We start from the raw sequence: 17,950 nt of genomic DNA, 5'->3' as shown, positions 1-17,950 counted from the left end.
AGTGGCATTAACCCACATGACCCCCGCACCCCCTCCTTTACTACAGCAGAAATGAACTTTATACAGAATCATAATACAGAATCACCACTGGCATCCTCCTCTATCCGGTTGTTAAATCGTGATGCAATGATATCAACAATTCTTTTTCCAGATCCAGTTACTGGGCCCGGCTCATTTTTTTCCATAGACAGTAAAATAAACTTTTTTTTTTCGCTATTTAGAATAGCCTACAATAAAATTGTCATTGTACTGCTCACTCACTGCCTCAACCTAATAAAATCCTATTTTTCACAGAGGCCTGGACGTTACCCTTGATTATATCATCTGGCTGCACAGCTACACTAATTACTCTGTTAGAGTCAAGCAATTTTTTTTTTACCCTCACTAAAATGGGAGATGATGGTGACAAGGTTTACAGGTTGTTAAAACAGGCTGGCTACACTAGTAAACTTTTTTGGACGAAAGAGCTGTTGGCCCCGGAAACGATATGTGACATAGGACTTTGGAGCGCTTTGTGTTACACTAACAACCTCTACCTTGAGCTTGAGGACGGTATCTCGGAGTCGGATCTTCATGGGCTGCACGTCAGAGGCCAGCTCGTCTTCCAGGAAGGGCCCGAGGCCCCCGAGAGAGGAGGCCAGCAGCTCGGCCCGGCAGCCCACCACCTGCAGCTCCAGGAAGCCCGCGCTCTCCGACAGGGGGCTGTGGCGAGCGGCAGCGGGCCCCATCTCCATGCGCAGCGCCACTACTGGAGGGGAGGAGGAACTGCGGGTGGGACGGTGGGCAGGGGACAGGGGCCTTATAGGAGATGACACACCACCTGAGGGAGAGAGGAGGGGAAAAGACAGCTTAGACCGCTTACGACAGCTTTTGACAGCTTAACACCTCTGTGGAGGATGTAAACAGTGTGTGCCGACTAATAGACGATTAATCAATAATGGGGTTCATTGTAGATTAGTGGTTTGAACGGTGGGACAAGAAGTCCATTGCTTAGAGAGGGATGAGAAGGGAAACCCACAATGGTTATATAAGCACTAATGACCCATAGAAAGTCCTACACCCTCTCTGACAAAATGGGAAATGTAATTCATGACATGGATATACAACAAAACTATATTAAAAACAAGAAATATCCACTAACAATAGATTTCCTTAGGTCTTGAATTCTGGGCCTTCAGAGATTAAAAAAGGTGGTTCATTATAAATAATTAATAAATAAATAAAACTCAACCCAGATGAGGAAAAGTACAGTAAGAGTGACATTTATGATTGCCATTTGCATCACTGAGGGCATTCAGGTCATTCTGCTGGCTTGGCTCACCCTGAGTCATGCCCGACAGGAGCACTGAGACCCTCTGGTTGCCCAGTGTCCTGGGCGTCATCTCCTGGGCCTCCAAGGCCACCACCACGTCCTCCCCCTTCAGCTCCGACACGCTGCCCACCCCGCTCAGGCACAGCAGCAGTACGGAGGCCTGGAACCAACCACAGCACAGGGACTCAATAATGTTACACAGCGCTGCTCACACAGGGGCACACACACACACACACAGCAGTCACAGGGGCCCTCACACACGGTGGCTTAAGAATTCAGTCGTGTGCCATAAGGCTTAACGCCTACATGTATAAAACACCACTTTAAGCAGTCAAAGAATGTGTATCAGCCATAGAGTAAGACAACTCAAGAGCATAATCTGCACCAGAGCACAATTTCATATTCAAAGTAAAGTTGCACATGTGATTGCTTTGGAATGACATGTGCCACTGCATTTGATTTTAAGTTGTGCTGTTATGACCTGACACCTGTAAGAATCCTGTCAATATGCTAAACATATGCATATAGTCTAGTAACATACAGTAATGGCAGCATTGTGTATAAATCACAGGACAATGTTTTATGCCAATAATACTAAAAATAAAACCGTGTATTGACAGCACCTGTGTATTAACCACAGTTTATGAAGGATTCAGAATTAGATTGCGATTTATTAAAAAAGAACAATGCCCCTGTGTATTAACCTCATAAGAATTTTTTTTTAGCAAAATCAATGTATAAACCTCGGTTAATAGTCAGAAAATTACAGTGTAGGGGTCAGGCAAACATGTTTATATGAGCGGGTCAGTGTCTGTCCTCTAGGTGGATGCGTGGAGCTCACCATGTCCTGACTGATGTCCTCTATGCTCTGAGACAGAGAGCTGCTGAGGTCAGCGGAGGAGCCGGCCTCCGTGCCTGGTGCAGGGCTGCCCCGACTGAGCAGCACACCCACTATGCTCTCAGGCCGCATGGACTCCACACCGGACTCTACAAAAAACACCAAACGCACAAGGATGAGTCTGATGCCCACGACCAGGCTCGCCCAACACACAAGGATGAGTCTGATGCCCATGACCAGGCTCGCCCAACGCACAAGGATGAGTCTGATGCCCACGACCAGGTTCGCCCAACGCACAAGGATGAGTCTGATGCCCATGACCAGGCTCGCCCAACGCACAAGGATGAGTCTGATGCCCACGACCAGGTTCGCCCAACGCACAAGGATGAGTCTGATGCCCACGACCTGTCTATGATTCCAAGTAGGTGATGTAGTGGCACACCTAGATAAGATAATCCAGAAAAGGTTGTAACGTTACCTCTTCCGTTGGGTTAACTTACCCAGATCTGCCACTTAACCACCTATTTGGAATACCAACCAGGCTCAACACACAAGGATTAGGTAAGGCTGGAGCCTGACGGAGTGAATCTGTGTCCATGGCAACGCTAAACATGTACCTGTCAAGCATCATTCACACCTGTGAACACTCAAACCATTGCGGAAGAAGAGGGAGCTCTGTGTAGCTATTTTGGCTGAGCGGCTACATTTTAACACTCTACCTGTAACACACTTAAATGTCCCACATACTCGCCACTCCCGACCGGTAGCGACAATGTGACGTCACGGGAGCGCCATAAACCATTTATACTCGCGCGTGGTGGTCGCGACACTAGTTGCAATATTCTCCTGAATTGGCATTGGCCTCAATGGCAGTAAAAACTACCCTTTGTGATGATACTTCCGACTTCGGTTGCTGCTATTCACAACTACCATCATTACCATCTAGTTTCCAACAGCTAGCTAGCTAGCTAGCTAGCTAGCTAGCTAGTAGATAGATAGATAGAGATAGATAGATAGATACCATATTTTCCGGACTATAAGTCGCTCCTGAGTATAAGTCGCATTAGTCAAAAAATGCGTCATGAACAGGAAAAAAACATACATAAGTCGCACTGGACTATAAGTTGCATTTATTTAGAAATGTATTTCACAAAATCCAAAAATAGAGACTATGTAACTGGACTATTGAGGCCAAAAAGATTAATGTTAATGAAGACGAAGAAGGAGTGAAGGCAGCCAAGAAGAGGGCCGGATAGGCCTAATTGTAAAGCAAAAGATTCACTGAAAGAAAATGCCATGTGGTACACCAAAATTTAGCTAAAATGTGGAGAATAAAATGCAATCAAGCATTTTGGGCGATGTGGAGTCACAAGCTGGCAGCAGATTAAATGCTCACGAGAGAGAAAAAGATGGTTTTAAAAAGACGTGACCGAAGCAAGCCAGGCATAGATCTATAGGCCCGAAGTTAATTGTAAAGCAATTTACAAAAGATTCACTGAACGAAAATGCTGATATGGTACATGAAAATTTAGCTAAAAATGTGGAGAATGCAATGCAATCAAGCATTTTGGGCGATGTGGAGTCACAAGCTGGCAGCAGATTAAATGCTTAGGAGAGAGAAAAAGATGCGTTTTAAAAAGACTGCACAGACCGGTTTTAATAGGACGTGCAGACCAAAGCTGCAGCAAGCAGGTGATACTTAGAAATTTATTTCACAAAATCCAAGACCAAGAACAGACAGATGTAACTGGACATCATAGAAGGCTGCTGACTGAGTGCCCGCGCTAATTGTGAAGCAATTTACAAAAGATTCACTGAACAAAAATGCTGATGTGGTACATGAAAATTTAGCTAAAAATGTGGAGAATGCAATGCAATCAAGCATTTTGGACGATATATTGGCACAAACTGGTAGCAGAACAATTGCTCGGCTGGCCACCTCCGAGAGAGCGCGAGAAAAAAAGATGCGCATTTAAAACCAGGGCCTAAATTTCAGCGCAGGATTGCGGGTATTACGCATAAGTTATTAAGTCTTGAGCATAATAATAAAAGTCCCACAACTCTATCATAATGAGAGAAATTCCCACATTAATCTTTATAATGGAGCGGCCTGAATGCGGGACTATTGACTGGACAGACCAACTCTGACTTCAATTGAACCCGATGCAGACACACACACGCGCGCATGGACCACTTTGCAGGTGTCTCTCTCTCTCTTCCTCTCTCATCGCTGAAGTCAAATTATAGCCTAGGAGGTGCTTCTACATCAATCGCGATCGACAGGAAAGGAAACCAAACCTTTAGCGATCAGGAACCGTCAGGAATTTTGTAAAACACAGAAGCATGACAGCCTATAACGCGAGAGAACGTGGATGTGTTCTCTATTTGAGGAACGTTATAATCGATTGCGGACGTGAACAGACAGATACAGACACGGAGCGCAGTAGGCCTACTTTCACTTTCTAGTGTATATATTCAGTATGTGAAAGATAATTAGTAGCAAAACAGCGATCAAATATTAGCCTACATGGCAGTGAGTTTTGTTTTCAAATGTTTTCATGCATGTCTAGATAACGGGTGAGGAATGTTTAGGAGACAGACTATCGTAAATCTTCAAATTATCGCTGGGGTCTTTTTATTAGGCTGCGCAAAGCACAGCACCTTCATTTGGGGCATGGCTTACTGTTTGATTATATTGCTAAATATCGGGACTGATGACCACTGAAATCTGCGGGGTATTTGATGGTTCACTATTAAGTTTCATGTAAGGGTGTTGGGATTTCCATCCGCTTATTGCGAGATAAGGCACCCGCTTTCATTTATTCATGGAACGTGTGTTGTGCCGAAATGGAAACCTTATTCAGCCTAAATTTACCGTAGTTATTTTTTAATCATGCATGATTTACTTTTTTATAAAATTCGTAGGCTGATTCCTGGCAGCAACAATTGTGTTTAAATGTAGGTTACTGCTTCAGCCTCTGGCAAGCTCAGAACGGGGCGGCATGCAACTGATAGCTTGAGAGCAATGTGTTGGAGACGTGTAAGACAATGACTTTTCATTGGCAACAATATTAAACCAACCAACAATATAAAATATTAAGAAGAGCTCTTTTATGAGTTAAATTGAAACAAAATTATTACTGGCCTTTATTTGTCCGAATCTGAGGCCCAAACAGAATCCTGGCCGTAATTTGAGGATTGTGTGTTTCAGGCATAGTGCAACCACTAATCTCTGACTGAAAGTGCACAGAACTTGTGCATTTGAGAGCGCTCTCTCGCGGCTAGACAGTAATGTTTCATGTAGGGTTCATGTCAGTTAATATGAATCAACATTTAAAAACATGTTCAATTATATAATTTTTTCATATATAAGTCACCCCTGACTATAAGTCGCAGGGCCAGCCAAACTATGAAAAAAAAGTGTGATTTATAGTCCGGAAAATACGGTAGATGGATAGATACTTCATTCATCCCGAGGGAAATTTTTAGCAAGTAAGCTAGCTGGCTGGTGCTGAGAAATGAGTTTGTGTAATTTCCTGAGGTGGAAAGAGATTTTTTTCAGGTCTTAGATATCCTTTGGTTGAAAATATATATCTATGTTACCTTTTGCTGGATTATTGGCATGTCCCTGGGTCCTAGGTCTTTCATCTTAATTCCCTCTGGTAGCTTCATTAACTTATCCAGCAGACTATTTAAAAAAAAAAAACTATTTAAAGCTTCATTAACTTATCCAGCAGACTATTTAAAAAAAAACGAACTCTCGCCGGTAACCTAGCCAGGTTAATTTCCCTCTCTCTTCAAACATGTTTATTTAAGATGTGGGCTAGGCTATATGAAATGCCTGAATGTGGTTGATGTCTCTATAGAGGCACGCATGCTCCCTGATCTTGGCTTCAAGCTCATCCTGCTTGTCGCGCGCACCTGAAAAAAAAACTCCGGTGCACGACCTGCTGCGCAAGGCTTTTGACGTCACATTGTCGCGCTACCGGTCGGGTGCGGCGAGTATGTAGAACGCTTTAAGCTGCGTTTACACATGCACTGAACTCCTGAGATGTCTGTGATGTTACCCCAGGGGGCTATACTGTGAGCACAAACGTCTGAGTTATTTGCCCCAGGCATCACACACCCAGCCTGACCCAACCAGCCCCTGATACTAAGCCTGGATGTTGCCCAAGTGAGCACGTGTGACCACTATAACCTGTTCTGGCCCCTTGTAGGTGTCGCCCAGCTCACTCAGGCGTACCTGAGTCCATGAGGATGGCAAAGTTCTCACTGGTGTCACTGCACACAGACAGCCGGTCGTCGGGCAGGCTTCCGTCCAGTATGGCACTGTCAAACGAGTGCTGCGATGGAGACTGCTTCATCGTCTGTAGCCGCAGACTGCCCAGCAGAGATGGACTGGACTCCTCGGGCCGAGACAGTTCCCTGTGTAGACCAAGAAAAACATGGTCACTCCAAGGACAAAGAAGGGGATTTCATTCATGATGTTGGCCCTCAGAGTATAAATATGCTGGTAATTAATAAAGATGTATTTTTTTCTAAATTTTGTATAAATTATCTCTTTATCTAGTATTATATAACTATTATACCGGAGATATTAATAGTATTCATTTATTATGTTGCTGAATACACAGCATTGTTCCCGTTCTGATTCAATTTCCATTTCTGTTTTCTAAATCTCTGTTCTGCCGAATGGAAACATCAAGTAGCTTCACCGCAATACACTGGTATAACTGGTATAACCTAGTTTCATGAGATCTCTGTGGCCCAGACATCTGGAGGAATGTTTTGAGCTGTGAAACATTATTAGGGCCACAGTGTTTTGCTGTGTGCGGATGATTAAATGCTGTGGAAATCCTGGGTGCAGAGCCGAACAAAAACCTTCATTGTAACATTATTATCTGGCTTAGCTGGAAGCCAGTGGCCCACTCAGGACACACACACACACACACGCGGCGTACCACTCAGATCATAGCACACAACGCAGGACGGAGCAGGCAGCTTTAGAGAGCGAGAGGGAGAGATCTGACTGACTCAAGAGAGCTGACTCAAGCCCACAGGACACACTCTCCCTGCCCTTGAGCGCACAAACACACACACACAGCTAATTAGTGCTAATTCCCCATTTGGTGCAGACCTTACAAATACTTTTCAGATTGGGTCAACTGTAATCTAGACCAGGTACAGGTCACTGTGACGATGCTTATAGTGTGCGGCACGTGCTGTATTTAAGATTGACAAATACACAAAATAATGAAACAGCTATAGTTGCACTGGTTTGTTGTTAAAATGTATCTATTTTCACATTCTGATTGTTTACTTTTGTCAAGTGAGAACAAATGAGACCTTTTCCAAATTGGTCATAAGCTCAAATGTCACACTAGAGTATGTGGGAAGTATGTTTACTTCTGCAGCTTTGGCTTTCTAGAACACTAGTTGAATTAAAGCTGCAGTTGGCAAGATTTTTTTGATCATATTCACTGAAACCGACACTATGCTCTGACAGAGCAACATAAATCAGCCGGTTTTAGAAAAAAACCCGCACTTCTACCTCCACCTAGAGTCTGTTATTTGTTTTGCAAAAATCCACAGCTCTCGGTTCTTCTGGTCCAATCAGAGCAGGGCTGTGTGAGATCTGACTGTCAATCACAGTCTGGTGCAGTCTGGTGCGCACTGACGAGCACAAACTCGATGAGAAGTCCCCTCAATCTGTCAGACTTGCCAACTGCAGCTTTAACACTTGGCTGTGTGTATGCAGTATAATGTTGCACCTCCACTGTGTGGAATCTACTGTAAAGAAATAACCTGACATTTGTCATGCATTTAACCATAAGGGGATATACTGTACTTGGCTGGTGAGTTGAAGAGCATCTTGGTCATGCCTGAACTTCGGCCCAGCATACTGAAGGCGTCCTTCGTGATGGAGAAGGCCCCTTTGGTCAGGTCCAGAGAGGCACTCAAAGCGTCCTTGGTCACGTCCTTGGTGGCGTTGAGGGCGCTAGACAGCTCCCCCTCCAAGCTGAAGGCGGAAGCGTCTCTCGGCATGTTGCCGGCGGCACCGGGGGACAACGGCGGTGACAGCGCAGTTTGCCCGGTCGCCGTGTTGACCGACCCCTCCCCCTTCTCGCCCTCCCCGTCGAGGGCTTCCTCCAGCGCCTCGCACGCCTCCTCCACGGAGCCCTCCTGCTCCTCGTCCTGCTCCCCCGCGCCGCCGGCCGGCGCCGTGCTGCCGTTGCCCCCGATGCCGCTGTCCTCCAGCGGCCCGGGCTCCGAGCCGCGGTGGGTGGGCGAGACGTCCGAGTCGCTCATGCTGGGGCTCTCGGTCTCCCCCGGCGAGCGCGCCTCCTCCTCCTCCTCGGGCTGGTGGGCCGACATGGGCAGCAGGAGGCCCAGCTCCACGCCGTCCGTCAGGAAGGCCACACAGACACTGGGGGGCTTCCGCTGACCCTTCACCTCCTCCTTCTCCTTCTCGTCCTCCTCCTCTTCCTCCTCCTCCTCCTCCGACGACAGGCGTCCGCCCCGTTGCCGCCTCTCTGCCGGCCCCGAGTCGCCCGCGCTCCGGCTCAGCTCGGCGCCAAGCTGCGCCAGAGTGTCCTTCATGCGCAGCAGCGCCACGTACTGGAAGTGGTTGAGCCACACCTTCAGGGGCGTCACTGACTGGGCCAGTATGTGGACGGAGGCAGACGGAGGGTCTCCCCCGACCTGCTCCGGGGCTTCCCCAGTGGGAGCGGAGCGGGGCGCGTCCACCCGGACTCCGTTCTGCTGGCCGGAGGTCTGGCCGAGGTGGTTGCTGTGTGGGCTGGTGAGATCAGAGTGAGCTAGCTCGGTGGTGGGGGAAAGGCGGACTCCGTTCTTGAAGGCGTCTGGGCGGCACATCCACACGGCCATGGCGAACGGCTCCACGAAGGGCTGGGTTTTGCCCTTGGGGCTGCGGCGGGCCCCCTCGAAGCTAAGTGTCGCCCGCGACAGGCTGAACGACCAGATGTCCTGAGATCGCGGAGGCCTCCTGTCCAGCAGGGGGCAGGGCGCTTGCTCCTGGGAGAGCTGCAGGAAGGCGTGAGGCAGCGGGTGGAAGCTAGACCGGTCACAGGGGAATGCGGACGGAGGCGCCGCCCGCTGGAAGAACGGGAGAGACGAGAAAGACTGGTATGTGCTGGCCAGGTCGGCACGGGAGCCGTGGGGAGCGTGCCGCGTGTTGCTGAGGACCATCTGGGGGACGGAGATGCTGAGAGACTGAGGTCGGTCTGGATGGTCCAGGATGGAAGATTCTAGAGGGATAATGACCTGATAACAGGAGCAAACACAGGACTGAGTCAGTCATGCTTAACCATATACATCAACAAATATTTTAACATTTCTTTACCATGGAGTGCTTACACACAAGCACACTTCAGTACATCCGGGTCTTGTTTAATCTCCCATGACGTAAAAGTAGCGAAAAGGAGTAAATCTCCTAAATGGATTTGTGTTTTTTTTTTTTTCATTAAAAGAATATTCATATTGTATAAACTCTTTAGACTTGGAGCTGTCTTTTTCACAGTAAAGCTGTGGTCACCTTCAGCTGTGAAACATCCATACGTAGATCCACATGTTCATCGCTCTTGCTGCTGTCCTGGAGGTGGTAGAAGGCCTTGACCTGGTCCAGGGTGCGGAGCAGGCCTCGGGCAAACGTGTTCATCCACAACACGCTTGGCGGGTCCACGCACAGCTGCAGGCCGTTCACCTGACCGTACAGGTTGGAGTAGGGAACTGCCCCCCCAGGGGAGAGAGACAGAGAGAGAGAGAGCTGTTAGGACCTGGGTTGGGTTGGACTGGGCTGTAGTCAGCTGTAGAATGACTGATGAGTTAAGTGTGAACTGTAAGCTGTTACTGTAATGGATGATGGATGGTGGATGTAGAGAAAAGGTGTTTTTCCGATAGTCACATTTTTCATGAATATATAATTTAAAAAGGTGCTATCAGTCAGTTCTGGCTGGTGTGAAAACTCAGCGGCTTCATCAGTGCTCCAAGTCTCCAAATCATTCAAAAACATAAGGCTGGGAGGACAGTTTCTATGCAATGGGTTTTGCTGGGGAATGTTCAAACCCATTCTTTCTTTCTTTGCAAGCAGTGTGTAAGAATCACATGTAAAATCAGCAACTCTCTTTGCTGAACTATTCAATAAGCCATTATTTACCACTATTAATCAATTCAGATTTCAAAATGTTAAAAGGTTTGTTTCAGTTTCAAGTCTACAAGAACAACTGATACATGTTTGAGTCCAAATGAAACCGGGTAAAGAAGGGCATAAAGGGCAGCATACTAGGCAGATCGGCGTTGTTGGGGAAGTAGTACTCGGTGAACTGCAGGTGGATGGCCGGGACGTTGTCGGCCAGGTGAAGAGCCTTGCGGTTGCACGAGAGGAGGGACTGAGTCTTTTTGCTATGGCGGCCGCCCGTAGACACCTGAAAAAGGGAAAAAGGAGTCGTGGTCACGTAACGTAAACAGACGGCTCAAGATTTTCTTCATTCGGAATGTTTTAATCGGAATGACAAAAAAAGCTGTCCATGTAAACGTAGCTAATGAAGGAGTTCTGAGCACTGAACCCCCCCCCCCCCCACACACACACACACACACACACACACACACACACACGGTGACACACCTCTCTCAGCACTTTTGGCTTGGGGACAAACTCCCATGCTGGGCATATGCCACGTCTGTAGCTGAGAAGAAACCATAAAAGAACAGAAACTGCTGAAAGCTCAATTTAGGTGATACAGTTCTTTTTTTACTGTCAGTGTAAAACACAGAGCACATGGCAGGGTGACACAAGGACTGATTCAGTTCCTCTCTCGTTTTTTTTTTACTTCTCACTCACTTTCTCCATCCATCATGTGCCAGCGAGGGGTTTGTACTGTACATTTGAAAAAAAAAAAAAAAACTGAGATGGCAGAGTTCAATGACCGAACCCTCAGCCAACACAAAATGAACGTTTTCTTTGTTCTCACTGGTGAACTACTTTCTGAGGAAGTCTACCACTCCTTCCAAGTAAAAATGTCCCATGACTTCTGAATAGTACAGGTAATGCCCAAACATTGGCTTCATTCAATTATGCCTCATTTCATTACCAAAAGGAGTATTTTAAGTGTGAGACTATTCTGTTACAATTGTATGTGTCATTTTCAACGGCCAATTTTATTTTGGTGAAAGATTCACTAGCAGAAGCCTAAAACATATACCCTAAAAGGAGGACCAGGGTAGAGATGTGGTCCAGAGGTCACGAAACTTTTGTTCTGTCAAAATGGTCTTCCATCATTCCAACAGCATAACACAGCCACAACACCTCATACACATGATAGCTGTGTTATATGACCACATTAGAAATACTAATAAAGTTTTTGATGTGATCAGTCGGTGTCACAATGAGTACCTATCATGGTAACATAACACTAGTCATTGGACATCAATACTCATGATGCACAATAACAGGATTTGATATCTGTACGGAAATGTTTATGACTGTCGCACAGATAACACATACTCCAGAGAGTTATGGTTGTTAACTCCATCAATGGGATGCTGGTTATCCTCTAACCTGATGGATGTCGAGGTCGTCCACCCGGACCACCACGCAGCTGGAACGTAGCCTTTTCAGAGGGGTCCCCGAGGAAAGGGGGACAGATGCAGGGGTGGGGGCCGTGGAGCTCCGACGGGAGGTCTGCTCCCGGTCAGGGGGGCTGGATTTAGGGACCGGCTCTCCGTCTGATTGAGAGAGAGAGAGAGAGAGAGAGAGAGAGAGAGAGAGAGAGAGAGAGAGGGAAAGAAAGAAAGAAAGAAAGAAAGAAAGAAAGAAAGAAAGAAAGAAAGAAAGAAAGAAAGAAAGAAAGAAAGAAAGAAAGAAAGAAAGAAAGAAAGAAAGAAAGAAAGAAAGAAAGAAAGATAGATAGATAGATAGATAGATAGATAGATAGATAGATAGATAGATAGATAGATAGATAGATAGATAGATAGATTAATGACACATACAGACCCGAAAACAAAACCCAGCTTTCACAGAAAAGCACTGAAAAATTGAAACATGTACTGAGTTTTTCAGTGTCATTGCTGATGTTTTTAGCCAGATGTGAGAAGAGAAAAGAACCTGATGCTCATCTGTGGTTAAAAGAAGCACACAGGGGATCCTAAAAACATTTTGATGTCTGCTGGGAGTAAATGTTTCAGAACAACACAACTCTCACTTCCTCAATGGCACAAGGGTTTTTATGATTTTATCTCACGTCTTACCCTGGGCCTTTTTGGCGGGGGATTCCCTGGCAGGTGCGGGGGCCGAGGGATCCGAGTGGGGGCCGGGGATGCCCGAGGCCTCGACGCGGCTCTGGAACTCCTGCAGCAGCTTGGCCGCCCACTGGGCCCTCGACTCCATGGCGCTACAGTGGCGCTCCCAATGGCGACAGCCGTCACCTGGCAGGAGCAATACACCACAGTTCAGTTCAGTTCGGTTCAATTCAAAGCTCAATTCAGCCCAAGGCCCGACACTCATTCAATTATATTTACAAAGATCCCATAGCAGCTGGAATGGTCTCTGCTAGCAGCGCCGTTTCCATAGAGACATTGTTATGAATGATGGTCTGACCATTCTAGCACAAGGCTTACTTCTGAGTAATACCTCATATGGGAGCCCAAATAATTGCTTTTCTGACAATGTTCAGTTCAATCTTGCACTCTATGCTTCCAGTCTGTTTCATGGTAAGAAGTTACTGCTTGATGTCAGCCCCAGAACATAAAGAACGCTGTGCCTTTCCTAGCCAGTCTCTGCTGAGAGGCTGCTGGAGATTCAGTATTACATAAGCATTAAGCTCAAGCAGTGTGAAGACATTGCCAGTGACAGCCGAGGACAATTCATGGGAGAACGCTGCACGCATTCAGCGTTCTCCCATGCGAGAATTCAGCGAGAACACATTCACGAAGGCCTTCCACCACAACTTACCTGGGAAAGAAAAGGCTTCTATCCATGGCTCCACAGAGCTATACCTATCTAATTTAAACACATTTACAGTAGATTTAACAATTAAGCAATCACAGGATAGTTTAAATTACATTACATTCAGCCCCTCTGCTCCTAAACCATCTCTCAGTGTAGCAGCACGTTTCTAAGTCTTTGCGCTTCCTAGTTACTGAACCCTTTGACCTGGTGACTGGAGATCCCACTGACTGTAGAAACAGTCTCTACGCTCTATTGTGGTCATTGGGAGATACCGTGAGTGGAGGGAGGGGTGTGGGAGATACTGTGGTCATTGGAAGGTGCTGTGAGCGGAGGACGGAGTGAGGTCACCTGGTCGGTGGATGGGGTAGTAATCCAGGCCCAGCTTGCGGAAGGTCAACTGCATGGCTCCCTGAGAGCCCCTGGGTGGAGGTTCATCGGAGTCTGTAGGGAGAGGTGGAGAGGTCAAGAGGTCAAAAGGTCACCACATGCAGCATCATCCATATCAAGCACCTCTGGTTCAGGAAGATTACACATTTCTACAGTGCAGTCATGTCTAACAAACTATATGAGGAATCACATTCACCATATAATGACACAAATATTTACAATCCAACATCGTAAACGCATGTATATGCAGCAAAAAGACCCATGTGACATGGGACAGGCAGGTGGCAGAAAGAGGCTTTTATTGCACACCTGAGTCCACTGAGGAGCTGTCGTTGCAGATGTGGAGGTCCAGGCGAGAGATGAACGTGTGGTAGGAGGACTCCTTCACGTCATGGAGGTCAAAGTACTGACCCAGCGTGTTGGGTGTCCGTGATGGTGTGGAGGTGGGAGGCGGGTCGGTCCACAGCGTGTGAATGCCTGGAGATGGAGGGGCAGTCTGGAGGGGAAGCGGAGGATCACTTCATTAGATTATATTACAACAGATTTAATTAGAGTCTCATGGCCACACTCAGCAACGTACTGTACAGAGGGGTCGATTTCTGTGCACAGTATGCAAAACTGGAATAGATACCATAATAAACGCAAACAACATGACAGAATGGACACTTACAGCATACAGCTGTCAAACGGATACAATGAAAAGTCGAAATATTCCCTCAAGAATGTTTTACTGAACAAAAATCTACACCAGACAGTAAAGTAAGCTGATTTGATTAAAGTCTTTACATATTATGTACATCATAAATGCTACAATAATGAATAATAAGCACTTTACAAGACTCTGCATGAGGCATCCTGAATCAGGAGTCTCAGGAACCTCACGCAGGAGAATCAGGCAGTAAGAGAGTGAGCAGGATGACCAGGCTACCTGCAGGGAGTCAGCAGCCATACTCTTCCGCTGCTGGGCAGACTTCTCCATGGCCTCACTCAGGGACTTGGCGTAGTGGATGATGGCCTTGAGCTGAGAGTCCGTCAGCACCCACAGCAGGTCATCCAGGATGAAGAACAGCTTAGAGGCCAGAACATTGCAGTCCTTCACCTGGGACACAGATATGATACAGGCCAGGTGAGAACTACTGTTCATTGGTGTTGACTTAATTTATCAGTTGACCTATTGACTCGTTAAAATGTAAGCAAAGAGTACATATCCACAATGACTCACTTAAAGGAACACGCCACCCAATGTCAGTAGTAATATATGTTCTTACCTTAACTTTCACGAGTTGAGACATACCTCTCCCATGTCGGTACGTGCACTGAAATGCTCTGGTGCGCGGCGCGAATGTGTTAGCATGTTGCTATGCTAGCGGGCTCAGACGTAGACATAGAGGGGGGAAGATAGCAGTAATCAAAAACATCCACGTTTTCGCTACTTAAATACAGTTGCACGAGTAGTTGATAAAAATGTGTAAGGTCACACAACATGAAACATGGCGATAACAAGCAGAAGTATTATAGTGATTTCATGGTGGATAGGATCTACAGTTAGGTGTTAATTAATATTACTACGCTAGGTCGAAGTACTCCCAAGTGCTATTGCGCCACACGTTGTAGTTCTCCTGTTTATTCGCTTGGAAAATCGCCATGTTTCATGTTGTGTGACCTTACACATTTTTATCAACTACTCGTGCAACTGTATTTAAGTAGCGAAAACGTGGATGTTTTTGATTACTGCTATCTTCCTCCCTCTATGGCTACGTCTGAGCCCGCTAGCATAGCAACATGCTAACACATTCGTGCCGCGCACCAGAGCGTTTGAGTGCACGTACCGACACGGGAGAGGTATGACTCAACTTGTGAAAGTTAAGGTAAGAACATATATTGCTACTGTCATTGGGTGGCGTGTTCCTTTAAGTCAACATAATAATGTTTTGGCCCCAGCTGTGGCGCAACTGGCTGGGGCACCTGCACCGTACGCTGGCGACCCGGGTTCGATTCCCACCCCGTGGTCCTTTCCGGATCCCACCCAGACTCTCTCTCCCACTCACTTCCTGTCACTCTCCACTATTCTGTCGCATTTAAAAAGGCATAAAAAAAAAAGCCCAACATAATAATGTTTCAGGACTGTCTATGTACATCTCCACTGTATCATGAAGGGATCAGACTACACGATTCATGCCCAAATTTGTCACAAATCCGCAATACGAATAATGAGACACCATCGAAAAAGACAAATAAAATCAGTCTGTAACTAGCCTGTAAACCTTGTAATCAACATTATGTAGTAGCAGGTGGGATAGTTACCCTTCGCTTGAGCGCAATGCGGATTCGTCCCTGATTAGTGATAAGACGTAAGGGTGTGCTGCCCAAGTCCTGCTCCTCGCTCTCCATGGCATCTGCCTCGATTCGCAGACTCTGCCAGTTGATTTCCTTAAACGTCAGCACCTGTGGGGAAACAGGCGAGACAACACATGCTTAGAGCAAAGCACACAGATGCAAACAAACAGATGGTGCTGATGGTAAGTAACAGGTCACTAAAAGGTCATGAACTAATCCACCCTTCCTGTGTTGAGAAACACAGCATCTTTAATAGAAAACATAAACATTGACAGAGCTTGGGGTGGAGGGTGGGGGTGTGGTATAGGGGAGGGGGGGTTGAGTGTAGTAGTAGTAGTAGTAGTAGTAGTAGTAGTAGTAGTAGTAGGGGTGGGGGGGTGGCACGTCTGTGTCTTTAACTCAAGCACATTTCCTGATAATCAGATTACGGCCTCCCATTGAGTACAGATGGAAAACCCTGCACCCAGGCAGACTTCAGTAAAAAGATAAAAAAAAATAAAATAAAAAAAAAAAAACAGGCCCGATTAGGTAATCTAATGTTAGCATTGGAAGTGGAGCTAAAATTAAAAAAAGAGAACTGGAGGATGAGTGTGTTTTTTCCCCCCAGCTATGCAGCTGCAACCAAGTATGACAGTAGCGAAAGCAGAACCACAGCCGGCCGTCGACTGCCATGACGTTACCTCTCCTCTCTTGGGGTCGGTGATGCGCGTGTAGCGGAGGTCGCTGCGTTGCCACTTGGGGTTCAGGCTGTTGCCCTGCAGCTGCCACAGCTCAAAGGAGGCGTGGAAAGCCCTCGCCTGAACCTTTATGGTGATGGAGTTGATGATGATCGACATGCCCTCTACCACCTTCTCGGCAAAACCATACTCGCTGTCAGGGAAGACAAGCAAGAGTATATATAAGGACACAGAAATAGAAATAGAATCTGAATGGGCTATAGCATGTTAAGAAGCTGTTAGCATTTATGTATTTATGGTGTGACCCGAATTATATTCACTGCTAACACCAATTAAGACACTCTGAATCCACATCTCTATGTTGCATAATTAGCTTTGCGATGAGAGAGGTATATGCTCTACCAAATAATATATTGCTGTATACCAATAAAATGGAGAGAATACAATGAACCCCTGTGTGCACTTGGACCCGAAAGCATCTCAATTCCCCCAGAATGGCTCTTACCTTTGACCTTCAGTAATGGCTATGGGGGACGGATGACTCTTACCTTTGACCTTCAGTAATGGCTATGGGGGACGGACCGTTGGGGGCCCGGGGTTCCTCACAGGTCCGCATCTCCACCTCCACCTTGTCCAGGAACTGCAAAAGGAGATAGACACAGGTCAGGTGTGTGTGTGTGTGTGTGTGTGTGTGTGTGTGTGTGTGTGCGTGAGGGGGGGGGGGGGGGGGGGGGGGGGGGGGGGTTATACGCTACAGCAACACTGACATCTAGATGTCAACGCCCTGCTCCGCAAGGTATGTGTGTGTGTTTGTGTGGGTGGGGGGACAGCAACACTGACATCTTACATGCCAAAGCCCTGCTCAGCAAGTTTCACTGGGTAGGTAGGGGAAAATGTTTGTCATGGCCAGGCAAAGACATCTGCTAAAAGGTAGTACAGTCGGCTATACCCTGACTGTCTGTCTGTCTCCTTACCAGGCAGATAGGGCTGGTCTTCAGCTTGGTCCATTGTATCTAGACGAAACAAAAGATGAAACATCAATTTAAAAAATAATAGTTCATCCACAGTAGTCGTCAAACTTAAAGTATTATCAAACCTGTTTACATAATCCACTCAAGACACACTGCAAATGCATAAGGTTCGAAGACTAGCCTAGATATAATTACCAAGCGCTTCCCCACAGGAACTGCTATCATACCATTGATTTTTGGTGGTGCTCTGCTCTACCAGTTCAGCTATGGGCCTACAGATGACAATTTACTCCAGGCTTTAGACAGAGTAAAACTCATAGCCTCCTTTCTTCTCTCCGTACTGTCCAATTATTTAGCAGTAAATCTCCAGTCCGGCTGCTGTGAATGGCGCCTCACAATGGGACTAAAATTACCGAGCATGAGCCTCCTGCATTAAAGTTAATGGGCAATGTGAGCTGTGAA

The 17,950-nt window shown here is 46.6% G+C and overlaps 1 protein-coding gene across 2 annotated transcripts in view; it reads right to left on the bottom strand.

Moving 5' to 3' along the window:
* Positions 1 to 17,950, bottom strand: part of uhrf1bp1 (UHRF1 binding protein 1) — a 34,418-nt gene that overhangs the window by 6,859 nt on the left and 9,609 nt on the right. Inside the window, exons 3-18 of one of the 2 annotated variants that reach the window (XM_042097638.1) lie at positions 17,492 to 17,530; positions 17,066 to 17,157; positions 16,521 to 16,710; positions 15,808 to 15,948; positions 14,432 to 14,602; positions 13,813 to 13,999; positions 13,465 to 13,557; positions 12,417 to 12,593; positions 11,728 to 11,894; positions 10,453 to 10,594; positions 9,706 to 9,908; positions 7,999 to 9,434; positions 6,394 to 6,575; positions 2,154 to 2,299; positions 1,322 to 1,472; positions 537 to 820 (exon numbers count right to left, since the gene is read on the bottom strand). In XM_042097638.1, coding sequence (XP_041953572.1) covers positions 537 to 820; positions 1,322 to 1,472; positions 2,154 to 2,299; positions 6,394 to 6,575; positions 7,999 to 9,434; positions 9,706 to 9,908; positions 10,453 to 10,594; positions 11,728 to 11,894; positions 12,417 to 12,593; positions 13,465 to 13,557; positions 13,813 to 13,999; positions 14,432 to 14,602; positions 15,808 to 15,948; positions 16,521 to 16,710; positions 17,066 to 17,157; positions 17,492 to 17,530 — 3,801 coding nt within the window. The remainder of the gene's footprint in view (positions 1 to 536; positions 821 to 1,321; positions 1,473 to 2,153; positions 2,300 to 6,393; positions 6,576 to 7,998; positions 9,435 to 9,705; positions 9,909 to 10,452; positions 10,595 to 11,727; positions 11,895 to 12,416; positions 12,594 to 13,464; positions 13,558 to 13,812; positions 14,000 to 14,431; positions 14,603 to 15,807; positions 15,949 to 16,520; positions 16,711 to 17,065; positions 17,158 to 17,491; positions 17,531 to 17,950) is intronic. The other variant, XM_042097639.1, reaches the window with a different exon arrangement.

The sequence above is a fragment of the Alosa sapidissima genome, chromosome 7 (genome assembly GCF_018492685.1).
Source record: "Alosa sapidissima isolate fAloSap1 chromosome 7, fAloSap1.pri, whole genome shotgun sequence".
Lineage (NCBI taxonomy): Eukaryota > Metazoa > Chordata > Actinopteri > Clupeiformes > Clupeidae > Alosa > Alosa sapidissima.
The sequence above is the reverse complement of the archived record's forward strand: the minus strand, read 5'-3'. Positions and strand labels throughout refer to the sequence as shown.